The 25,166-nt window shown below is 36.5% G+C and overlaps 10 protein-coding genes across 10 annotated transcripts; 3 read left to right on the forward strand and 7 right to left on the reverse strand.

Annotated features, from left to right (window-relative positions):
- Window positions 1–265: 265 nt before the first annotated feature.
- Window positions 266–2,143, reverse strand: PRM1 (pheromone-regulated protein PRM1; the record flags this gene model as incomplete). The annotated part of the gene is made up of 1 exon (XM_071052747.1): window positions 266–2,143. One exon carries the CDS (start codon window positions 2,141–2,143, stop codon window positions 266–268), a length of 1,878 nt encoding a protein of 625 aa, XP_070906594.1.
- Window positions 2,144–2,663: 520 nt separating this feature from the next.
- LCD1 (Lcd1p) lies at window positions 2,664–4,853 on the forward strand (the record flags this gene model as incomplete). The annotated part of the gene is made up of 1 exon (XM_071052748.1): window positions 2,664–4,853. One exon carries the CDS (start codon window positions 2,664–2,666, stop codon window positions 4,851–4,853), a length of 2,190 nt encoding a protein of 729 aa, XP_070906595.1.
- Window positions 4,854–5,113: 260 nt separating this feature from the next.
- PLM2 (Plm2p) lies at window positions 5,114–6,184 on the forward strand (the record flags this gene model as incomplete). The annotated part of the gene is made up of 1 exon (XM_071052749.1): window positions 5,114–6,184. The coding sequence occupies one exon, from the start codon at window positions 5,114–5,116 to the stop codon at window positions 6,182–6,184; it is 1,071 nt and encodes a 356-aa protein (XP_070906596.1).
- A 447-nt stretch (window positions 6,185–6,631) lies between these two features.
- Window positions 6,632–7,783, reverse strand: SAM2 (methionine adenosyltransferase SAM2; the record flags this gene model as incomplete). The annotated part of the gene is made up of 1 exon (XM_071052750.1): window positions 6,632–7,783. The coding sequence occupies one exon, from the start codon at window positions 7,781–7,783 to the stop codon at window positions 6,632–6,634; it is 1,152 nt and encodes a 383-aa protein (XP_070906597.1).
- A 1,003-nt stretch (window positions 7,784–8,786) lies between these two features.
- On the reverse strand, window positions 8,787–9,602 carry LPP1 (phosphatidate phosphatase LPP1; the record flags this gene model as incomplete). Its single annotated transcript, XM_071052751.1, has 1 exon — window positions 8,787–9,602. One exon carries the CDS (start codon window positions 9,600–9,602, stop codon window positions 8,787–8,789), a length of 816 nt encoding a protein of 271 aa, XP_070906598.1.
- A 1,585-nt stretch (window positions 9,603–11,187) lies between these two features.
- On the reverse strand, window positions 11,188–13,620 carry PSP1 (Psp1p; the record flags this gene model as incomplete). The annotated part of the gene is made up of 1 exon (XM_071052752.1): window positions 11,188–13,620. The coding sequence occupies one exon, from the start codon at window positions 13,618–13,620 to the stop codon at window positions 11,188–11,190; it is 2,433 nt and encodes an 810-aa protein (XP_070906599.1).
- Window positions 13,621–14,581: 961 nt separating this feature from the next.
- GMC1 (putative oxidoreductase) lies at window positions 14,582–16,360 on the reverse strand (the record flags this gene model as incomplete). Its single annotated transcript, XM_071052753.1, has 1 exon — window positions 14,582–16,360. The coding sequence occupies one exon, from the start codon at window positions 16,358–16,360 to the stop codon at window positions 14,582–14,584; it is 1,779 nt and encodes a 592-aa protein (XP_070906600.1).
- Window positions 16,361–16,891: 531 nt separating this feature from the next.
- On the reverse strand, window positions 16,892–18,040 carry RNJ42_02589 (putative trans-sulfuration enzyme; the record flags this gene model as incomplete). Its single annotated transcript, XM_071052754.1, has 1 exon — window positions 16,892–18,040. One exon carries the CDS (start codon window positions 18,038–18,040, stop codon window positions 16,892–16,894), a length of 1,149 nt encoding a protein of 382 aa, XP_070906601.1.
- Window positions 18,041–20,358: 2,318 nt separating this feature from the next.
- On the forward strand, window positions 20,359–21,507 carry RNJ42_02590 (uncharacterized protein; the record flags this gene model as incomplete). The annotated part of the gene is made up of 1 exon (XM_071052755.1): window positions 20,359–21,507. One exon carries the CDS (start codon window positions 20,359–20,361, stop codon window positions 21,505–21,507), a length of 1,149 nt encoding a protein of 382 aa, XP_070906602.1.
- A 290-nt stretch (window positions 21,508–21,797) lies between these two features.
- Window positions 21,798–25,103, reverse strand: GIN4 (protein kinase GIN4; the record flags this gene model as incomplete). Its single annotated transcript, XM_071052756.1, has 1 exon — window positions 21,798–25,103. One exon carries the CDS (start codon window positions 25,101–25,103, stop codon window positions 21,798–21,800), a length of 3,306 nt encoding a protein of 1,101 aa, XP_070906603.1.
- Between the last annotated feature and the right edge of the window lie 63 nt (window positions 25,104–25,166).

The following is a 25,166-nucleotide window of genomic DNA, read 5'->3' on the forward strand; positions in this document are numbered from 1 at the left end:
AAACAGCCAGCCCATTAACACCTTGTACAGCTGTTTCTGCGTTAAGCCGGTGCTTTCCCTCTTTCAGAAAGAATAAATTTTCGCTGGGTTCGTCTCAACGTTATTGCTCGTTTCTTTTTTTCTTCTGCTTCTCGTTCTTCTCCGCGGGATCGATTTACCCGCAAAAAAAAATAAAATTCTTTTATCACATGATGTCGTTTAACGGTACGAGATTTGTTACTGTTATAGCTTATTGCTATTGCTATAACGGTAGTTGTACTATACCTTATCTTCTAGCTGAGAGTAGTAGGGCAGTTGGTATTTGGAGTAGCCAGATGAGGAGGAGGGCTAAGGAGACGTAGAGTTCGTAGAATGTGGAGTTGCGTGCGATAGTCGTTACTCTCTTGACGTAGGTACCCACCTCCAATGGTGACAATGGAGAATGCACTTTCTGTGAGTTCTTCGATAATGTCTTTGATATCTCCGTAGAGTTGACTCTTGGGAGCGTTACCCTTGCGTGTTTGTTGACCCAGAGCATGGCGCGTTGTACCGCTGCCAGTTTACGTTCAATAGCACAGTTGGCTACTGTTTTCATCGGTCCGTAGAGTAGTGTGCCGTTGAAGATGTCGCCAAGCGTAGTGTCGATTTTGTCCATGGTTATAGCCACCGTGGAGTTGATCGTACTCGTAGTGTTTTGTACCCAGCCGAAGAACTCCGTGTTTATGTTGAGTTCTGTGTCAGAGATGTAGGAGTTAGCGCTCTCAGACCATACTGTTACATATGCCCCACCCGATTTAATAACACTCTCTAAGTGAAAGGGGTCCTCCTGAGTGAGACTCTTCAGACTCTTGTCAACAGAGCGGTCTACCGCATGGAGCAGCGCAAATTGTATCCCACAGCTGATGATTCCCATGATAGCAAGTAATAGAACATTCCTCGCTCGTTGTGAAAGGATAAACTGTGTAAGATATTTGATCTTCCCAGAACTGTCCGGTTTCTTATATTTTGTGAGTAGCGCCGAGACCTTCGTAGGCCAAAACTCGAATATACTACAGTAACATTCAATCAAATCAAACTTACTGTTCTCGTTATAACGGCGGTTTGACCTGCTATCGAATGTGGTGTCATCCTCTGAGAGAGAAATATATTTCTCATCTAAGTAGCTGTCCAGCTTACCTTGCATTTGGTTTAGCCGCTTCCACAATTTATATTCGGAGTAAACATGCGGCAGTATGGAACTAAGTACCGCTATTGTTCCTAAGACTATTACCACTATAGTGGCAGTTCGTAGAATTAATCTTAAAGTGCCGTAAATCTCTTTGATATCAGGGATGGATTTCGAACATACTCCAGAAGTAAAACGTTCATTGTCAGAAATAATGGGCTTAGGTAAAACAGCATCACTGGGCAATAAATCTAAAGAATTTAACTGCAATAGCCGTTCTCTTATATTTTCAAAAGGTATATTGATCAGTTTTTTGGTTTCATTCTTGAGTTGGTCAAAATTTGGTACTCTTTCAGAGAGTCTTTGTAATTTGTAGTCGATTGTGGGTGGAATGGAGAAATGTCTCAGTTTGTCAGATGTCAGGTTAACTTTGTGAAAATCGTCGTTCAATGAAGTTGGATTACCTCTCAAGGCGCCCTCGATTTTATTAGCTGCTGATATTACCTTATTTATAACAGTAGAGAGACCATTCAGGCCATCATCCAAGGTGTTCGCCATATCAGACATCGTTTCATTTACAAAGCCGATGATGTGTTCCGTGGTATTAGCAGCTACGTCAACGGTACCATCGATTGTGCTTACTACAAGACAAGCATATGTTCCAAGATACAGTTCGATGAAGAAGGCTAGAATTTCCTCGCTTGCAGTGATCAGTAGAGAAATCACTGTAATGCTCGTCTCTATACTTTCCTGCATGCTCTTTTTCACCATATAATTCCCAACAGTGGATAAATATTGTGGTATTTGATCATCGATAGAATTAAGAGTCCGGTCTAAGTTATCACACCCAGTCAGAAGGAAAACCTCTGATAAGCTCAAAAAATGGGATATCACGTAACAGAAAATAGCAATTTTTATCACTAAGATAGAACTCGATATCGTCACACCGTTCAACCATACCTGTGATAACCTATCCGTCAAAACCAAGTAGCCTTTCATAGCAGCTATTCGGTAATACGTAATATTAAGGAATTGTGGTATATTTTGGGAATTATATCAAGGAATAAGTCAAAGTTCACATTATATGTCTCAATACCATGAAGAGGTATTATCTCTTTATATACTCGTTTGGTTACGTTTCTAGCCTCGACATCACTTGATCCATGTAGCTCAGGATATCGTTTTGTGTTGAAACTAAGTTTCAATAATGTTGCAAGCTGGTGTACCCTATCTTACAACCCAATACACAACCAAAACGATCCAATAGTGGTATCGAACCGAACAAGTGCCATACCATGAAGGTTCATATCAGTGATATGACAGCGATGCCCTTTATCAGTGTCTTTATATAATCAATACTGGAAAAAAAAATTAAGGCCAGCTCGGTATTATTTTATAAAAAGCGATGAGCTATATTAGTTTTGATGATATTGGGACTATTTGGTAAAAGGACAAATTAGTGGTAACCGGGAATACAGAGTATAAACATTCAGCAAGGTGACGCAGAACAACAAAGAGGATGGATGATTTTTCTTCTGATGACGATCTGTTACAATTGGTGGATGATGAGCAACCTAAACCTCAGGACAAGGTGAGACAAGGTAGTGGTGTAAAGGCAGAGCCTGTTGGCAATGGAAGGTCTCTTACGCAACCCAATCCTGTGAGTACAGACAACGTTCAAGGAGAGTTGATGCGTGCACAAGGAGAGACCAGTATGCTGAGGGATAAAATCAAGTTACTTCAAAGTCAGATAGATCAAGAGAAAAATAAGAGTAATCAGAAGGCAGATGAGATCAGACGAGACTTCCAGCATGAAATAGAGTCTCTGAGACTGTCATTACAAGGATTAGAAGATGAAAAGAAATTTTTAATTATGGAAACTCGTGGTGCTTCCTCTGTTCAGAGAAGTAGACCTTCACTTGTCTCTTCAAGTCGTATGACTAGTCAACCGGCAATGAATACGCCGGATAATAGTAATTCGAATATTGAGCCCTATGTTAAGAAACAAAAGACAGAAAAGTCACGTCCCTCTATCTCACTAAATCCTAACCGTATCTCTCCAGATGAAGTGGCCTCCTTCTTTGACAATTTATTTGGCCATAGGATTGTGGGAGTTGACATGACCACATTAGAGATTTTGAGCTGCATTAAATTCGATCATTTGGATGGATTTACATATAAATTGTTAACGATACCCAAAGGTGAGTCAATAGGTAATCGAATTATCCAGTTTTTCCTTGGTTGTAAAAAGAGTATGAAGTTGGATGATTTTATTGATACTGTTCTCGAACACTTTGCCTTTTTGATGAAAGCTGTTTTAGTTCATGAACAAGAATCAAATTTAGCAATACCATTTCTAGTTGCTTTAATGGTGCAGGCTGTACTCTTTCGTCCCAGTGCAGTTAGTCCAAATTCTTTGAAAGAACTATTTCTTTTTACTTGTGATCTGATAAGAAAATATCAGAAAGTTCTAAAACAACCACTCCATAAAAACCCTTTAGAATTGAATTTAGGCCCAGAGGTGTTTCAGTATGAGCTGCTGGATAATATGTGCCTTTTCTACGCATTCGATCTACTGGAGGCTACAAGTCATGTCTTGAGGACTCAAAATTTACCTGCAAACCTCTATCTAGACTTTTTTGCTGAGTCAATAATTAAAGCACTGGAAAATGTCTATAGGCTGGCCCTAACTATTTCGTTTAAACCTATCATTAACGTGATATTTAATATGGTTGAAATTTTACTAGCTGTCTCTTCAATAATGGTTAAAAATAGTCTTCCGAAACCTATTGGAACTGTAAAATGGTGGTCAGATTTACTCACGCGACTGTATCACATACTGAAGAAGGATATATTCAACATGCAAGTTTTTTCAGATGACGAATCTCCACATATTTATCTTGATAAGTATCACGATATGTACAGTTTGTTGAGAAATATGGGAACTAACCACGTTGGTATTATTATTTCTCAGCTGGTGACGAAAGATTCACTACAAGGTTTACCAAATGTTATAACGAAGGATTATATCGAAGATGATTATATTGAAAGGCAAAAAGAGGGTTTGACCTTTTACCATTTAGATCTTGAAAAATGGTTCCTGAACCTCAAAGATGATGTTTTATCCATAATTGAAAATCTACTAAGTTTTTTCTCTAGTGATATTTCCATTGTTAATGGTGATATGCTAATGAATCTAACTAAAATGATTTCTAGTGAGCAGTCATATTTAATTGAGTCTCTTATTGATCAAGAAAACGACAATGTCAAACGAAGAGTGACACTGATTGAACACTCCCTCTCTTTAATATATAGAATTTGGAGGTTTCACGAAAAAAATATTAGCCAAGAGTATCTTAAGGATATAGAGAATGATCTCGTAATGTGTCTCTGGAGAGTAATAGTCTGTAAAGACGCTCGAGATAAGGTTAGTATTAAGGATATAAGAGAGCACCGTTATATGATAGACCAATTAGAAGATCTGCACCTTAAAGATGATATCGATCTGTTTGACGATGCATTGGAAGATATGCCTGACTACATTGCTACAGAGATAGATGATAAAGCAGGAAAAAAGGTACTAGCTAAAATGCAGGTATATTATGATGATATTTACATCGAAATGGCAAGATATATTCTGGAATCAAAATTGACTGATCTGATATCTGTTGAGAATGCAGACTCATTGTACTTAGCAATGGGATTATAATAACTCGGTGCTATTTATTTTTTGAATGAAAGAAGGTCAATGACATTTTCGCGTCAGGATCAATTTTTTTTTTCGCGTGACTAGAAAAAATTATAGCGATGCCCTACCTTAACGAAATTAAGTGCTTTTTCAAAAGCTTTTCAATTATATTTATTCTTCAAAACTAATATTTTGCTAATTAGTTATCACAATCAAGAATTGATTGTGATAAATTGAAGACAAGCACTCTCTGTCACAAAAGTATATAGGTCAAACTCAAGATGAAATTACCACCTTCATCACCATGTGGTTATCATGAAGAAGGTAATGGTATAGATCAAGAAGCAGATGTTTTTAATTATCCATCACCTGAACCATCTTCCAGTATTGGTAGGTCTTCATCTTCGCCTGTGCAACTTGGTCCGGAGCAAAGGCAAGATAGTGGAGAGGTTTCAAAAAGCAATTATATTTTGTCAATTGCGAATAATGATGCTCGTCAATTTACTATAGGGAGAAAGGGTTCTATATGTGATATAACACTACCAAAACTTCCATTCATATCTAGACAACATGTGTTCGTACAATTTCTCAATCATAAAAATCAATTAAAGATTACATGCAATGGAACTAATATAATATCCGTGCTATTAGCCAAGAAGCACCCATTTGTATTGATAAAAACTAAAAAATTGAACGAATTTGTTCTAGAAGGAGATGTACAAAACTGTAATCCCGAGGATATACATTATTTAGATGCATTCACGCTGAGAAATAATGATGTTGTCTATATGCCGGCTTTGAGAGATATATCTTTAAGTATCTCTGACATAAAAATAGAACTCAATGTGTATACACCTTCTCCAAAGTTATGTGAAAGTTCGCATATGGATTCGGACTTATCTACAGACACTGACGAAGATTCAAAATTGGTACATATTAGTGAGGAGGCATTTCCAAAGGATAAATATGAAACTCCTTCGAAAAAGCTTATACCTGTTCCACAATCTCCTTCAACTGGTAAAGTTTTGCAACCCCTTCCATCTAATATAACTAACGAAGTGATCACCCCTTCGAGAAAGGAAATTGTAACGCCTTTTTATAGAAAGTTTACTATACCAGAACCTACAACACCGATAAAAAAGAGCAGTAAAATTAGAGCTGCATTGAATAATAATACACCTGTTCCTATCCGCAAACGTCGTAAAATGGAGATGAAAGAAGTTGAAGGTCTGTCCAACAAAGAAAAAACATTTGAGTTAGGTATTGAAAAGAGCTCTGGCAGACTTAAGTTTTTTGAAACATTTACTAAAACAAGTCTTCAAAGACAACCAACCTCAACAAATATCAGTTGAAAACTCGGGATAGGATATACCAAAATAGTCGGAGTAAATAAAATGCTGGTAGGTCACTTTAACAAACCTATTATACCCTTTTACAGAAGTTTTAACTAGAGAAAAACCTTCATTCAATTTTAGAAATAATTCAAAGTTATGACAGAGCTTCTAGCAGGAAATTCTGCTCCGGGAACTCTCAGAAAGAGCAATAAACAGCACAATTGTGGTTAAGTTAAAATATTCCAACGACTATAGCCTGTTTTTATAGACTTTAATGAATGTAACGATAAGTAAATCAAAAAGATAATAAATAATTATAGAAAATTAATTATATGTTTGGCTGGGAAAGACAGGCAAAAATAAAAAGCTATTGAAATTAGTCTATTTACAAATAAATCGATTACCTTATATAAAAGAACAGAAAGGCTGCCTTATCGTTAAGAGTTCAATTACAGAATATATAATTTATAATTCCAGGTTCTTTGGCTTTTCCCATGGGTACTCTTGGTTGGTGAAGTGACCGTAGGAAGCAGTTGGAAGGTAAATTGGTCTAGCCAAATCTAGTTCTTTAACCAAGACACCAGGTCTTAAGTCAAAGTTCTTTTTAATAATCTGAATGATCTCTTCATCAGATTTGGTAGCAGTACCGTAGGTGTCTACGTGGATAGAAAGAGGTTCAGCAACACCAATCGCATAAGAGAATTGAACTTGAACCCTCTTACATAGACCGGCAGCAACAAGAGACTTAGCGACCCATCTAGCAGCATAAGCAGCGGAACGGTCGACCTTGGAGTAATCCTTACCAGAAAAAGCACCACCACCAACAGCGGAAGCACCACCGTAAGCATCAACAATAATCTTTCTACCTGTTAGACCGGCATCACCTTGTGGACCACCGATAACAAATCTACCAGATGGTTGGATGTAATACTTAGTGTTTTCATCCAACATATTAGATGGAATGACTTTATCAATGATCTCAGTCTTCAATTGGGATCTCAGATCAGCGGTAGAAATGTACTCAGCGTGTTGTGCGGAGATAACAATTGTGTCAATTCTTAGTGGGATCCATCTGCCGTGATCTTCTTGGTACTCAACAGTAACTTGGGTCTTAGTGTCAGGTCTTAACCATTCCAAACTACCATTACGTCTGGCATCAGCCATGGCTTTGTTCAACTTATGGGCCAACAAAATGGTCAATGGTAGACCTTCTGGTGTCTCATCAGTAGCGTAACCAAACATGATACCTTGGTCACCAGCACCCAATTCCTCCTCAGCCTTGTCGAAGTGCAAACCCTGGGCGATATCTGGAGATTGTTGCTCAATGGCTACCAAAACGTTACAGGTCTTATAGTCAAATCCCTTCTCGTCATCATCGTACCCAATTCTCTTAATGGTGTCTCTGACAATCTGCTGGTAGTCCAAGTGTGCCTTGGTGGTAATCTCACCAAAGACCATAATCATACCAGTCTTGGCAGCAGTCTCACAAGCAACTTTAGACAACGGATCCTGCTCTAGACAAGCATCCAAAATAGCATCAGAGACCTGGTCACAGATCTTGTCTGGGTGACCCTCACCAACAGACTCGGAAGTAAATAGAAATCTATTGTTAGGCATTGTATTGAATCGTTTCTTCGTGTGGATATGATTAATGAACTTCCAGGATGAATAAATTAACTAAAGAGTCAGTCTGTGTCTGTGGGGAGGAGTCAAGGGATGAGTAGAGAGTATTTATATAGTCATGAATGAAGTATAGAAGACTTGTTAAACGAGAAGAGAGCGATGGCTGTCTTTGTTTTTTTTCCTCATTGTGTGCTCAAAAAGAAAAAAGGCCCATCCCACAGTTTTTTTTCAATATTCAACTGGAGCATGTGCAGTTTCGTCTTTTATGATTGCTAATGATCATTTAAGACGTAATATCACGTATTTGGATGTTTATTACGGTTTGTGGCGTGATGTTATCGTACATCTGTATGTTATACATTTCAGTGAATATACACTAATGAAGTATCAATCTGTATGTATATAACAGTATGGTTGAAGTTGTATTAGCTAGATTTCTATTTCTTTATTTATCAACCACTTTATCCAAGAAAGATAAGATGACAAAATCTTGAAGATAATTAAAGTATACACTTGTATAATTTTAGAGCATAATAAAATGATAATATTGAGATAATGAAAATGTATGGATGTTCATAAAGAGAGGGTTAGGTGTAATTGTGAATAAATATTATGTCTTTTTTTTTAGCACAAGAACTAGAGCAATAAAATTTTTGAAGTTAAATTTAGGCTTTTAACGTAGCTTTGTTCTGTCTGTTGTTTTTTTTTAGGGGGAAGTGTTTTGACTCAAGTCAATAATGTAAACATCATTCAATTAAGAAAGTTGTTCTTGTTATATCTGTAATGTTACAATTAATAAGTTTTGTTTATTGTATAGTTTTTTTTTTGACCCTTTATCAAAGGTCAAAAAATAATAGAAAATTCATCAGAAGGAACATAAGTTGGGGATCTGTTATGTTGAAGTAATGAAATACAAAACATCTTTTATCCTTCTGTAGAGCTCTTTTTTTCTATTTTTTGAATTAAATTTCGATTAATTTTTATTTGCGAAGACCACCTATGCTGGTAATTGGTATCCTACCGAACGAGATCCGTATACCCATCTCCAGGAAATGGCAATGACACTAATCCCCAGCAAACATCCAGACACGACGTCGTACCAGTGGTGTCTGTGATCGGTGATTCTTGAAATCATAACAAGGATAATCAACACGATACACCACAGGTGTCTGGAATAATGGCTCGAGACATGTTTCTTTTGCCAGTAGTAAGCAAAACCAAGACCACTAGTGATAAAACTGCTATGGCCACTAGGTGTACTCTTTAGTCCCTCGTATAGAAGCCATTTGTTTTGTTGTTCACAAATATCTAGTCCATAGTATGCGGATAGGTCCTGAGCCTTCTCTAGATTAGGTTTACATCTGTCAATAAAATCTGGTCTAAAGTTACCAATGACAAGTTTTAGACAACCGGTTATAGCACCATTCAAAGCAAGAGTCAATGCCAGGCAGATCACACTCACTACGAAGAAGTGGCCACCAGAAGAGACCCTTTCTGGCTTCATATTCATCCAATTACCGTGGAATTTTCTCAGTGATTCGCTACCGTGTGTGCAAAACCACACCACAATCACCCCGCTGATGATTGCGCTCATAGAAATCACCTCTACACCAGAGATCAACTCATCATTGACATGCGTCTTACCTATACTCTTATTGTCCAGCCTGAACTGCTTGTTCTCAAGCCTCGGCACAAACTTGAACTCGGTGAACAGAAACAAAATCGAGCAAAATATCGTGGCCACGATTTGCGGCGAGTAGTTCCGCAGATATTCTAATACAATACCAAACGGTACCTTAATTTTGAACTGCATAATATTTCCCTCTTCTATCTAAGCTTTCTTTTCAAAATTTTGTTTTGTAACTTTGCAGATCTCTCTATATCAGTCTTTTTAATTCCCTATAAATATTATAATCATTCGAATGCCACACTCGTTTCTTAGATCCCAACTACTTACTAATATAACTAAAAATTTTCTTAATTCATCAGTAATATACTAAGTGTGGGCTTTATTTTTTTTTTTTTTTTTCTGTTTATATATAGAAATGTCCAAATATTGTACCCGGTTTTAATATCATTTCTTCTTCAGTACACCCTACGTCGCCGTCTGAGGAGTACTACTGACATTTGTACCGATTTGTCCTGCTCCCCTTCGTGATGACATGTATTTTGTCACTGTCCTACAGCACATGGCACTCTAAAAAGTTTCTAACTGCACGCACTTATCTGAGAGTCCAACACAATTTTTGTCCTCAAAAAATTATTGTCTTTTTTTTTTCGATGTGGTGTTTTCAATCTCTGCTGTTGATTTACAGCTCACTTCCTATAAGTAGGCAAAAGGAAAATGTTAGCAAATCTGGACAAATCTGGACAAATCTGGACAAATCTGGACATCGATGACAAAACGAAAAGGAGAGCCGATTAAATATGCCACGTGACTAAAAACCGATTTTTTTTTTTAAAAAAAACAAAAAGGCATGTTTTTTTTTCCGTGCGGGGTCTTCTGGGTCAAAAGAATCACCAATACCTATAGGGGACCTTTGTTGAAGTTCTTCCTTGGCTCTCTGCCATAAACGTATTAAAGCAAGGGCCAGCGAATCATGATTAGCAACTTTTCAGTTATCCATACATCGTAGTATATTGTATTATATTATCACTATTGTATTACCTTTATTATACTATAGGACTTAATATGTCATGCACGTCATTGACTATTGTTTTGTAAAAGACTTTTGTATTTTCAATCTATAGACATAAGTAATAATAAAAAAAGATTAAGAAGTTATATAATATAGATGGATTTTGTAATGGTATAAGCATTTATTTGGAGTAATGCAAATATCGATTCTATAACAAAAACGGTCAATAATAAGATAGAAATAAAAATAAAAATAAAAATAGGGTTGAAAAGAAAGAAAGGAAAAAGTACTCAGTAAAAATCTATCAGTGAGAAAGAGAAATAAAGAATCTTGAATTATATTAACAGATATGTTTTCTTTTTCTTTCCTTATTAAATAATACTTCATTTTCTTTTCAGTTTTTTATCAATTGCTTTTAATGTTTGTTTTTTTCTAAGAGAGTCTATCAATGATTAATTGCAGTTTGGGCAACTTATTAAATTAGATTGGTGCAGTGGATAATAAAAATTGGAAAAAACACTTCTCAGAACATTTCTCAAAATGAATAAATTGAGAGGAAGTGAAGGGCTGCAGCAACAGTAACAATAAAATTTTAGGATAAGTAATTTTTAATCAAAAAAAAAAGGGACGTGAAAAAAAAGAATTGAAGGAGAAATCACAAAGAGAATAGAATCTATAGCATCAAAAATTAGAAATTGGATGTAATAATAACAAAATAGAAAACATTTTTGTTGAAAATAAAAAGCATAAAAAGCAAAATTACTCGTGGTTGGTGTTGAATAGTTGATTCACCAATTCTTTGTAAACACCAATTTGGAAGTTATCTAATTCTAACTTGTTCAGTGGTGGTGCAACTGTAGTACTGTTGTCGACTTTAGATAGGGTCTCGGGGATTTCAGATTGATGACCAGCCTCGATCATATCCTGATACATATTCAATTCCTTGTGTTCTGCATCGTAATATTTCGTATCAACTTCTAAATTGTTTGGTAAAGCACATAACCAGATTCTTGTCTTATAGAACTTGAAGAGCTCTTTAATCAGTTCTCTAAAATCATTTCTCTCCTCACATACATAGTAAAATGTTAACTTTTTACGGTCAAACTGAAACTCGGCATTCAATATTTTAATGTTTAAAGCTGTTTTGTTCTTCAGAGTGTTATTCTCTGCCTTTTCATTTTCTTGTTGGCCATTAGTGATGGAGTCGTTTAAAACACTTAATTTTGAACGAGCAATATGCATTGCTCTAAGTTCATCCTGGAACTTATTGTGCAGATTAGTGCTCACTTCCCATGGTGTGGCAAATCTCAAAACCTGCTTAGATGGTATTATTAGCTCAGTTAATTCGACAATATCATACAACTTAGGGTTTATGTCATTAGATTGACCGTCCTTAGAATCGACCAACAGCTCGATAAATTTGTAATTGCTGATATGTTGGTTTCTGTTTGTTATTAAAGAATCAAAGTGAATTTTCTTTTTCAAGAAGTTTACAAAAAGAGCTAAGTTCAAGTCCACAGCATGTTCGACAACAATTACTAGATCTTTACCTCGGTCACCATCGATTATGACTAAATCGCCTCTTTTCATCAATAAATTAGTGGTTTGAGGAGTAGATAGTAGTTCAAGTTTACCATTCTTCAATGATACCAAAACTAAAGGTTTATAAGATAGATGATTAGAGGAACTGTTATTGCCTGGTGATCCACCATCTTTAGCTTGTTTATCACCTTTGAAATATCCAGAATTACAGTTCTTCAAAAATTCAAGGAATTGAAGAATGGTATTTGGAGTTCCTTTAGAAATACTATCGGCATCTGCAAGTTGTGATTTAATAAAATCAGTGAATGCAAAAACCTTATCGCTGGAAAAATAGTTTGCGCCACACTCTAGATATAACTGATGTAATATAGGAGTCGATACAATTTGTCTCCCAGCCAATAGTAGTAGACCGCTTTCCGATTGTAATTCTTCGTAATTAGCCTTACAGATGGAGAAATCAAGGGATGATGGCATGATGTGATTTTTTGAGTTCGTTTTGTTGTTTTGGTCATTTGATTGTTGGTTCTTAGCATGGTCATTCTGAGAGTTATGGTTATAGTTATTATTGTAGCGCATTTGGTATTGTTGTTGCAATGGTTTTTGCTGTTGATCGTGTTGCGATTTCATATTTGAATACGGGTAAGGATGCATGTCCTGAGAAGCGCCTCTCATGTTCGGATTTATCTGTTGTGGAACGCGTTGGTTCATGGAAGACATCTGGTTATTGTTATAGTTAGCCTCTGAACTAATGTTTAAATTAGAAATCATTGGTAATATATTAGAATAGTTTTTATAAGAATAAGGTGCTGAATTCGTAGGAGTGAATGAATTAACATTCATATAGTCATCATTTGAAGTCTTTCTATTTTGTTTATAGGTATTATTGTAATAGGCATCCATACCTCCAACCGCAGTACTATTGTGTCTAGCATTATCGTTATTTGCTGGAGGAATATTGTTATCATACTGGCCATGTATCAAAGTATCAGATATATAGGAGGATCTTCTTCCCTCATTTCTACTTTGTTGGGCTTCAAATTCGGACAATAGAGTTCTCTGGTTCTCCCATGTGTTAATACTGTTAATCCCTTCCCTGTTCTCCCTCACGGGATTAGACTGAAATTTGTGCAGTTCTGGCATGGCAAAATCGTTGAAAGGAGAAGAATGAGAACCATTTTGAGATTGACCATTGGTGCTGGATGCGGAAGTTCCAGTGCTCGTCAAGTTATCGTTCTGAGACGCGTTTTTATTAGCTATGTTGTAGTTAGAGAACATATCTTGAAATTTGCTCACATTATTGTTACCAACATTGGAGTAAATACCTGGATTCACGTTTCTTTGCTCATTTTCAAGAGGAGTCATTCTCAAACCAGAGAATGGAACGCGACCTTTAGCTAGCGGTTCAGCAGTGTTTCCCGATGAATTACCACCGGCAGCGGCAGTAGAATTTCTATTCTTGAAACCGTTAATGAAGTCAAATTTGGGGTCCTTCAAAGTAGAGTCATCTGAGTCCTGCTTGTTCAATGCTCTATTTTGCAAGTCGGTCAACGACTTACCACTGTTGTTCTTGAACAGAAGTTTCTCATAATAGTTACGCAAATCAGCATTATCAGATATACTAGTCGTACTACTGATAGATGGTAATTCCATTTCTCTTTTTGGTTTTATTTTAATATCTTGTTCTAATAGTCTATTTTTTAAAAGTCCGTTTATTGTAAGAAATTTTTATTTGGGATAGGAATATTGTTACACTTTATCAAATTTTATTTGTTTATGTTTAATGTTTTCTGTCCTTATAGCCTAGTCGTAGTATCCGTGTTCTTGTTCTTGATTTACTAGTTGTTTTTTTGTTTGTTTTTTGAATTACTGTTCAGTTTTAATATGTTTTTTTTGTTGTAGATTGTATATTGTTATATCTTAGGTTCAAATAGTTGTGTATTTTAGTTACGTTTATCTAGTCTTTTGGTATAAGAAAAGTTATATTTCACCCTATTTCGTCCGATATAATTCGTATTTTGTTTTTCGCTGATGTGATGTTATTGATTCTGGTTTGCCTCTCGTTATATTGGTTATATTAGCCTTGTTATACCTGTATTTTTATCTCAAAATAGCTTATCAGTATTCATTTAAGTGTTAATTACAGTACTATATTGAAATAAGTTTTTTTTTTTTTGGTTATTTTGGATATATTGAAGTTTGGATTTTTTTTTTTCCTCCTTCCCTGTGAAGTTGAAGTAGGTTAATCCAAAGAAGGTTGACAGACGGTGACGTTGGACTTCAATGTTATCCCCCCTTCTCTCTCTCTCTTGCTGTAATTGCTTCTGCTTCACGAAAGAAATTTTTTTTCCTGTAATTAGCCGTACTTTGCGGGTGAAGAGGCACTCCAACGAAAAGGCTAACGTGGGATGTTGATCAACAAGGACCATATGATGAGTGCGTTCGTATTTATATGGGGGAGAGGAGGGAGGTGCAAGAGGGCGGGATTATACACCTTGCGGACTACAAAGGTATTCGGTGTAGCCGTATTGCACCGTAGAAAAACCAAACTAGCTATATTTTAAAAAAAAAAACTATAAACTATCGGAGTTTAAATATCCAATAACATTCTTTTCTATTTCATAATTACGTAAAAGAGTGCGATGTCGATGCACAGCATGATAATCGCGTAGATTGTGAGTACTTTTCTCTTGCTAGGATTCGTTATGCTCGATAGCGATTGCTCTTGTGTTTGCTCTTGGGTATTTGCTTTATTCTCGAACATGACACCGAGTCCCTTAGATACATGCCATTCTACGTGGCAGTGCAGGAGCCATTTACCGTAGTCTTTTGTTTTTATTCTCAGCACTGCGAAAGATCTACCGGGTATGTTTATGCTGTCACGAGTCATGGGAATCTCTTCAGGGTGGTTCTGCCAGTAACTGATGTCATCTTGGTATTTTTGCTGTGCCTTCGAGTTGCTCGAGGAGAGCTTTCCTTCACCACCGAGTCCCATCGATAGCACTTGGAACCTGTGGCCGTGCAAGTGCCAGGGATGTCTCATGTGTTCTATAGAGTTGATTATTATGTCTACTGTAGTGCCTTCTTGTTCGGGTAGTTGGATAGGTTCCTCTAGGTACTCGGCCATTGATTTGCCGTTCATTAAAAACATGCCAGTACCATATTTGGCTTTGGTTTTGTCGTCTTTATAGTAATCGTAATCTAACTCAATAGTCACATTAGCCCTCTCAAAGTAAGAGATATCTTGAGTGGTAATATCCTTCTCAAGAGGTTGAAATTCGCGGAATAGTTCGTGTTTATCTAGTCCAGGAAGCCTATTTATAGGCGGTATCTGGAGTGCACCTAGTTCGAAACCATTCACATTCATTTTTGGGACATACCATACCTGTTTAGCAAAGTATCCCATCATTTTATTACAGCCATTGACCATCCGAATAGCTGCATTTGGTTCCTTCCTGATGATTACAGAGTATCTCTGGCCCACAGCCATCGATAACGTATCGACAGCATAAGGCTTGATTATGACCCCATCTGTTTCGAAGACAACCATCTTATACCCGGGAAAGTTAACCACCTGTGTTCCTGACATTCCCGTATTGATAAATCTGTATACTAGATATTCCCTGTGATCAGGAATTACGACTGTTTGTTCTATTTCCTTCTTTCCATTAATGATCGAATCATCTAGGCGAGGATCTGCGGAACCGTGTGCGTCAATAACATCATTCCTATTTATATCAAAGTTCCACCTATTATACCAGTCGCTCAAGGTTACTATCAATTCTTCATATCCTATCTTATTCTTCGAAATGAGATCATCCTCAATCTGCAGTAGGCCACTTGTACCTAAAAGATTTTCCTGCTGCTCTAGGTTGGATATTAATTTATTTACATTCATTTCATAGTTGTCACATTCTATAATCATTACACCTCTTAAACCATCTCCGTATTGTACTGATGAATGGGAATGGTACCAAAATGTACCACATAAATCATTAGGTACAGTGAAATTGTACCAATACTCTCCGCCATTAGCTTGTATAGGATCCTGTGTAACGCCTGGTACACCATCGAATTGGTTTCCAACATTTATTATTCCATGAAAGTGCAGAGAAGTTTCGCAGTATGATCGAAGATCTGGCTCATTGCCCATGCGTTGTATTTCCGCTTGTGAACAAATATAATTATTGACCTTGAGTCGTAGTTCTTCACCAGAACGGACTCTAATTGTAGGACCATAAGTATCCAATTGATTGTTAATTGAAATAACTCTCCTGCCCTCTGAATTGACAGTAGATGTGACATTGAACTCTATGATTTTTGGCTTATCTGCTGTGACACAATAGAGATGACATAACAGTAAATATATTAGAAAAAAGAGAGAGTTTTGCATTCTTTACTTAATTTACTGATTTTAATTACTTGAATAAAAGAAGGCTTCTGTGATGCCTTATCCTTTTGCATAGGAGATTTGTATTAACTATATCAATAGCTCTGATAATTGCACACTGGTTTAAAAAGTTTATTACTGTATCGCCTTTATCGTACGGTAAATTGTCTGTGGAGCCTCCTTATCTGGTTAATCCCCGAAGGGAAAAAAGATATACAAAAATATAATGGTTGCTAAGAGATTCGAACTCTTGCATCTTACGATACCTGAGTGCTCCTGCATTGTAATGCAGTAAGTGATTAAACTTGAATCAGGCGCCTTAGACCGCTCGGCCAAACAACCATAGTAATTATTAAATATCACTTTTTGTCTGGACCTATATATGATACAAGAACATATGACATGTAATGATGTAATCTATTTTATTATATTCTAAGAGTATCTAATGATATTAAGAAGTATGTATAACGAAATATTTTTTTTTAATATATATGCCTTAAATAATCAAGTTAATTTTTGTTTTTACATCATATCCTAGATCTTCACATTGCTATACTCCTGTTCTAATTGAGTAAGAGCAGTGGAAATATCAACAATCAAGTCCTTGGCAGACTCACAACCCACAGAAACCCTCATTAAGGTTTGATCAATTTTATCATCAGATAAAGCTCTCCATTCAATCAGTGATTCAACACCTCCTAAAGAGGTGGCATGATGAAATAGTTTCAACTTGTCTGGGAGTGATTTACATTGTTCTGTAGATTTCAAACAGAATGAGAATACCGGGTTATCGCCACCCACTAACTGCGATTTAACAAAATCGTCTTTTTGAAGTGAAGAGTGGTAAATCTTAGTCAAGACATGGGGATAGCGATCTCTGTTTTCATGCAGATATTTCACAATTTGTGCTGTATTATCAGATTGTTTCATAATTCTCATTTCATATGTTCTGAGGGATCTCAAAAGCAAATAACTCTCGAGATTACCTATCATTGTTCCCAGGTTGATTCTATCCTCTTTCAATTGGCTACTAATTTTTTTATCCTTGGTGACTAGAATACCACCAAGTAGGTCAGAGTGGCCACCAAAATATTTTGTAGCAGAATGCATTATCATGTCAGCTCCCAAATCCCATGCATACTGAATAGGTGGTGGAGCAAAAGTAGAATCAATAATGACAATGGCACCCTTCTTGTGAGCAACATCGGCATATCTGCGAACATCAATGCAAGTCCCATAAGGGTTAACGGGAGATTCCAAGTGTACAATATCACCTTCCTCAGCATATTGTTCTATATCTTCCAAAGGTCTTTGTTTGACTTTGAAATTTCTGCTAAAGATATCACTGATACAATGAACACCATGGTAACATTGACCTAAAAATACCTGTTTAGGATTATAATGTATCATTGCAGCAAAAAAAGCAGCAAGACCACTCGAGTAGCAGACAGAGTGCCCATCGAGTATGTCAGAGAAAATTGTTTCTAGCCTGGTGCAATTTGGATGACCCTCCCTAGAGTACACCGGAGTTTCATCCATGAAATCAAAATTGTCTCTTTCTGCCCATGGAATTAGATCATCCTTTCCGTAACGAAAAGTAGTTGTCACATTAATTGGTGGGGCAACATCAGGCACTCTGTTGTGCTTATTGTCATCGTGAATTAATTTTGTAGATAGATCCATTTTTGATTTGGTATGTTGGTATTTGTCTGGTCGTTACAAAGAAAAAGTCAAATGATAAACTAAAAGTATATCATATCAATCCCGTATTTATACCATTTGAGGCTGACATAATTAGCCCATTGGTTTTTCTAGAACCATCTAATCGGTGAACATTTATCTAGAACATATTGAAGAAGTCTTCAGTTTTCATTTTTTCACCGCGGAAAGGAACAGAAGCGGAGTCAATGTTTCTAGGAAACTATGGGAACAACACTGATTCTATAGTTAAGTATGGATTTGAGCAAGTATACAACGATTCCATGAGATGTTGTTTAGATAACAAATATAGTAGTATGTGAAAGCAGTTTAAAGCATCTGAAACTATATAGGTCAGATTCACGTAATTGAGCTGCAAAATGTAACTCAAGGTTTCAGTCATACATACAATAGTAGTATCCATTAGTAGAAATAGTATAAATTAAGGGCATATTGGGAAATTTCTAAGATGCATGTGCCATAATAATGTATAGAAAAACCTGATAACCGATATATATATTTTAGTTAGTTTTACTTATATTATATGAAGAGTATGGTAAGTAGTCGAATTAGTTAGCTGTACAATTTGGTAAGCTCCCAGGACTGAGCCCAGTATCCAGTACATATACATAAGTGATGTAAAATTCACTCGGGCATATGTATTGTTAAACATTGAACGGGCTAAGGACATTCTAAAGTTTTTTATTGGAACTAGCTCTTGTTGTGAGACAATTTTTGAACTCTAAAATACTATACTGAGTTCATTCGTTTGATTTCGGTCGTTTCTTGTATACATCTAATTGTATTAACATAAAACACAAAAATGCTGGCTGGCAATTGAGTTTATTAGAGAAACATGTTCAAAATGAGCAGTTGTATTGTTATACATCCTATGGGTTGTTGGTAATGATACTTGACGTATAAGAGCTCGCCACTCTATATGATTGATATTGCAGATTTATTAGAGAAGTTTTCTAGTAATGTTATGTAGTAATCTATTTTGAGTTAAGATATAAAGAGTCAAAGGGAAAAACGAGTATGATATATCCCCAAGTATTGTTTCTGAATTCCATGTTAACAGACTGAAAGTCAATAGCATATGTTGCTAGTCTATGCACTTTTTTTAAGGTGCACTTTGTTACCAGAACGAAAATGCCTAATATAACATCACAATGAAGAACAGACTTAGAATATAATGTGATAGAATTTGGGCTTTAAACGTTAAACAGATAATTGATAGACTAAAGCCAAACTATAACTTTTACCACATAGAATATCCGTTAACACTTAAAATGTATATGACTCCTCAATGCCATTTAACGTTCCTTCAATCTCATTGCTAATGAAAGTTAAATAGTGTATTAGCGATTCGTATCGAAAACAACTTAAGGATGATTATCTCGATGACAGTAGTAGTCGGTAAGTGAAAAAATGCTAATCCGTGGTCAAAAATCAATAAGCAAGAGCTAATAAATGTAAATGGTACCATGCACTGTGTATATGCTACTCCTTTAATTGATTTCTTACTCATTACCAGTCAGATCGATCGTTGAAGAATTAAAAAAAAACATATGAAAGAATAATTATCTATACACATAAGTTTGAGCGGTTATCTTACGAAATCGATAAAACTACTATTTTCCAGTATGGTATCATCTTAATATACTTTATTATCTGAGCATAACACGATCTACTTCTATGCATCAATTAAAAAATAAACTCTATTGGCTATGACGTATAGAATAAATTCCAAGAATGTTTCCCCGTTCCTGTCATAGTTTTTCCGACGAACAAGAGGGCTCGAGCACAGAAACTGCCGTATACATGGAACCCAATACCCCCCGCAATACTGAATTTAAATATTAATTTTCTTAGAAAGCCCTGTAGCATTCATATGATTAACGAGTCCTGTGCACACTTTGTTAGTTAAATAAGGGTCTCTATTAAAAAAGAGCAGAACACATAGTCCTACGGTGTTTTTCTGTGAAGGCTGTATAATTAAATGAAGCTCGAGTACCCGATTGTTAAAGAGACCCTTTTTTAATATATTAATAACAATGGGATTTAAATCAACTCAGGAGTCATAAGCTAAAATGCGGAGTCTCATTTATTTCTACGAGTCAACAAAAAAGAGGGGCGGCCGTTGCGCTTTCTTTATCGGTGATACGGCATATATAAGCAGGTCGTTTGTTTTTAAACAGAAATATTTAGTAGACTTAAAAGGTGATAGCAAAAACTAAACATATAGTATTAATTAAATAATTTATTTATTTTACGTTAAAGAAGAGATATAAAAAAAAAAGATGGGTGTGAAGGGAGCATCAGGTATCAGTTATTTTACGCCGGCACAGCCGGTTCTCGGTAAATTCATTAAAACGAATTCTGGGGCAGAAGATATTCCTATTCTGTACCAGCCCTTTAGAATCAGAGATGTTGAATTTCCAAATAGGATAGGTGTCTCACCAATGTGTACCTACTCTACTAATGATTTTAAGCCCACAGATTTCCATTTAATGCACTACGGTGCGATGGCAGCCAGAGGGCCTGGTTTAATGCTTGTAGAATGCACAGCAGTATCAGAAGGAACAACTGTAACGGTAAATGATATGGGTATATGGAACCAGAGCCTAGCCAAGGCTCATTTCGAAAAGATTGTGGAATTTGCGCATTCTCAGAATGTCAAAGTTGGATGTCAACTCGGTCAGTTTATAAGAAAAGTGGTACAGTCAGTGGATGAGACAACGAAGAAATCAGAAAATGTAGAGGTTGGTATAGAGGCCCATGACCTGTCTAAAGAAGAGCTAAAATCGATAGTCAAACAATGGGGACAGGCTGCAAAACTTGCTGTTACAGTAGCTAAATATGATTTTATCGAAATACATGCTGGAAAGGGACATATAGCAAATGAATTTTTCTCCAGATTGACTAACAAACGTACAGATGAATATGGAGGTAGCTTTGAAAACAGAATTAGATTGTTGTTAGAAATAGTTGATGAAATTAGAGTAAATATTGGTGAAGGTGTTCCAATTTTTATTAGACTGAAGGCTTGTGACAATGTTGAGCATCCAGATGCTTGGAGTCCCGAGGAAACGGTTCAACTATCCTTTGAATTGGCGAAACATGGTATAGATGTACTGGATATTGCAGGTAGGGGTATGAGAATAGGGCCTAGCACTGATAAGGAGAATAAAGTTTTATTCCTACAAAAGTTGAAACAAGAACATAACGGCAAAACTAATCTAATGATAGCTTCATCGGGTGGTATTTCCACAGCAGACTATGCCTTGGAGTTATTGGAACAGGGTGCTCAAGATATCGTACTTGTTGGCAGGCCATTTTTAAAGAATCCAAATTTAGTCTCCTTTTGGGCTGATGATTTAGAGGTAACATTAAGCAATGCGGTACAATATTCTTGGGGATTTTATCCTACTAAGAGTCACTTAAGTTGAATTTTTTTTTTACTCATTTTGTTTTGCATTTATAAATCATTTTAGTTTTCTGTGAGAAATTTCCTAGAAATTTAACTCTTGTACGTGTTCAGTTAAATATATATTTAAATTATGAGAAGTTCAAGGTCTATGACCGAAATATAAATTTTTTTCATAAATTAAATACTTACAGTATCATACTTATACAGAATTAAACAGCTATGAAATAGTACAAATAGGAACAAAGTTTAGGAATATATTTGAGAGTCTATAAAATGATGAAGATCAGTTAAAGATAAGTATCAAGAAATTCATTGTTTCAAAACACCTTCCTTAGCAAGAACTTTCTTTACTTCTTCTGAGAGTCTAGCAACCGCTTTGCCAGAACCAGTAAGTTTTTTGAATGTCACAGCACTACCCTTACCTTGTGAGAAAACTAAAATGGTGAAGGCAGTAGAACGGAAGGAGAAGATATTATCGCTCGATAGTTTACCTGATATCGTTTGACTAGAACTGTCTGATGTTACGTTTTTCAAACCGTACTTGGTCCAGCCCTTCAGCAAATTAACAAGACCATTATACAGTTGTTTAGAACTGACACCTGTTGAGATAGTGATGTCGGAAAATTCTTTTGAAGAGCCTTTTGAGAACTTACGCAAAAAGGACATATTTCTTTTCTTATCATTTCCCGAAGAATCAATGCGAGCAGGTTGCTCGGTCGTATCATCCTTTGTGTGTTTTTCAGGCTTTGTTTCCTTTCTATGTTTTGTCATAAATGGATTCAAAGACCCACCATCATTTTCAATATCAGATGCGTTCTTCTTGGCGTTAACTTCATCTTTATCTTCAGGAATCATTGATGTAGATTTTGATTCAGCAGTCGGTTTCTCTTCCTTCTCTTTTTCAAATAATGGTGGTAACTTAGGCAACTTCAACTCAGTTTCATCCTGAGAAGACTTTAAGTTATCACCTTCAGAAGTTAATAAATCGGCAATGTCGATGTTTTTACCTGCGACATCTTCAGAATCCTCACCAACATCATATAATCTGTCCTCACGAGAAATGCTAGCAGGTGTCTCAGCCTCTTCAATGGTTTCAAAGAGTTGATCGGAGTCATCAGCACTCTTTGGACTTGGAGCTTTTTGTAAGAGATCTTTATCAGGACCATTCTTCAAAATATCAGCCAAATTAGAGTACGATTCTTTGGTAGAATACATCGATAACACCGACAACCTTCTGTTCGAATTGCTAAAATGTCTAGATTTTCTAGTAAATTCAGGAACTTTTACGTCAGATAATTTCCTCATAGAAGCATCTGCAATTTGTCTTCTTTCGGCAACTGTCGGCATCGTTTGTGGTAGAGCAGGTGGTTGGGCCTCAACTTCCAATTGTGATGATGTTTGCCTATTTTTCTTAGCTTTTTCGAGCTCTTTCTTAATATCAAACGATGATCCTAAGAATTTAGACCTTCTTATTGTCTCAAGTATCTTCTGTTCGGTGATATCTAGATCCGGATCAGCTTCAGTAACCTGTTCAATTGGCGCACTGGCAACTCTACTAGACTCACCAAAACCGATACCAGGATCGAGTCTAGATTTCGGTCTAGTTTGTAGAGATACCTTTCTGTTACGTAGAATAACGTTGATATCTTCTTCAAGTGCTTCCATTTTTGTGGTTGTCGATTCAAGCGGTGCGGATACTGCTCTCTGGTTGTTATCTGCGACAGTCCCCTGTGCACTCAATTCCCTTTTTAGATTGTCAATTTCTTCATCCATTTGCCTAGATATCTCATCTTTTTGTCTTTCAATCCTCTCTCGTTCCTCTCGTTCTCTTCTTTCCCTCTCCTCCCGTTCTTGACGTTCACGTTCCTCTCTCTCTTTAGTTTCTCTGACTTTACGTTCGAGCTCAGCCTTTTCTTTCCTTATTTGTTCATATTTCTCATATTCAAAAATTTCATCAATTAGAGTAGCAAAATTAGAACTTGTCCTCTTTGTTTCTCTCTCGATATATTCCCAGTCGTCATCTTCTGATAACTTAGCATAAGTAGCAATCAATTTTGTCGTGACAGACTCTCTCTTCAGATTTGGTGCTAAAGATTTGCGCATACCTGCCTTAGATGCACGCTTATTCTTAGACTTACCTATAACACTGTCCCTAACATGACCTCCAACCATATCACGATTAATAATAGATGATCTACGACTTCTAGAGTCCTTGATTGGAGATTCCCTTGTACCATATAAAGCAGCCATTCTCTTCCTAGCAGAAGCATTCATTGACATGCGCTTCGCGGATTTAGGCGTACCAGTAACACTGGAGTTATTACTTGGGTTATTACCAACTTTAGAAATAGTTACAGGCTTTTTAGCCGATGAAGAGCTTACACTTATCATAGATATTCTGTTCTTCTTCTTTTGAGGAGTGAAAGAGGCCCGTTTAGATGGAGACTCATTATTCGTCCGTATAGTGGAATTTCTTTGGATTCTAGATTGCCTTTTCCTCATTTCGTTAGCCCTTGCCGCTTCTTTTTGGGTATCACATTTAAAGCGGTATAGCAAAGCATAAAGGGTTTTTTCAGTATTCGCTCCAGGTTGTCTTAATTTTTCTGCAATTTCATTAGCATCTTTACCATGCCATAATATGACTAAATTCTGTAGAATAGTCTCATCAATTTTGGAGTTAGTGTCAGCCAATGGCGACAAATAGGTATCCTCTCTTGGTAAATTGCGAATACTTCTAGAATCCTTGATACTTGGGTATTTTTGTAAAAGAGGGTGTTTCAAAATGTCTCTAATAGTAACTCTCTTTTTTGGGTCTACAGTTAGTATTCTAGCTAACAGATCCTGTGCTTCTTTTGTTATTTCGTCATCCTCGGGCATCTCGAATTCACCCTTTTGCACTTTTAGAAGGAGATTTCTGATATTCCCATCTTCCTCATCAAAAGGGAGTCTACCAGTTAGTAGGGCGAAAAGGATAACACCACAGGACCAAACATCACTAGCGAAACCTTCGTATGGAAGCCCCGAAATAATTTCCGGAGCTGCATAGTGAGGCGAGCCACAAGAGGTTTCCAGCAACTTATCATCAGATTCTAAAGCAGCCATACCAAAGTCTGCTATTTTTATATTTAGTTTATTATCTAGCAAAAGGTTCTCCGGCTTCAAATCACGGTGAACAACACCGAGACTATGACAGTACGAGATACCTATTATAATCTGTCTAAATGCGCGTACAGCCTCGTTCTCGGGCAAAGGACCACGTTCCACGAGCATATTGAACAATTCACCCTTTTCGGCATACTCCAAAACCAAATACAGATCTGTGTTTGTCTCCCATACGTCATACAGCCTCAAGACATTAGGATGATTCAGGAGCTTCATAATAATGATCTCCTGTTCTATATTATATGGTAGTGCCGATCCATTCTCGTCACTGTTATTCATTGCCTCAAACACAGCCTTAGATATAACTTTGATAGCAGCTTGTTGTTTGGTATTCTCATTGCTAGCAAGCAAAACTTTACCTGTACTTCCAGAACCAAGCGTCTCACCAAGCTTCCACGGCCCAATCTGGTTGTTCTTCAACACACTTATAGTGTTAGACCCTATTCCATTCATTTTTTTTTTATTGTAGTACTTTTTTTTGTTGTAAATATGTATTTAATACGTGGTTTTTTTTCG

This window comes from Nakaseomyces bracarensis, assembly GCF_045282275.1.
Source record: "Nakaseomyces bracarensis strain CBM3 chromosome Unknown Scaff9_0, whole genome shotgun sequence".
NCBI classification, from domain to species: Eukaryota; Fungi; Ascomycota; class Saccharomycetes; order Saccharomycetales; family Saccharomycetaceae; genus Nakaseomyces; species Nakaseomyces bracarensis.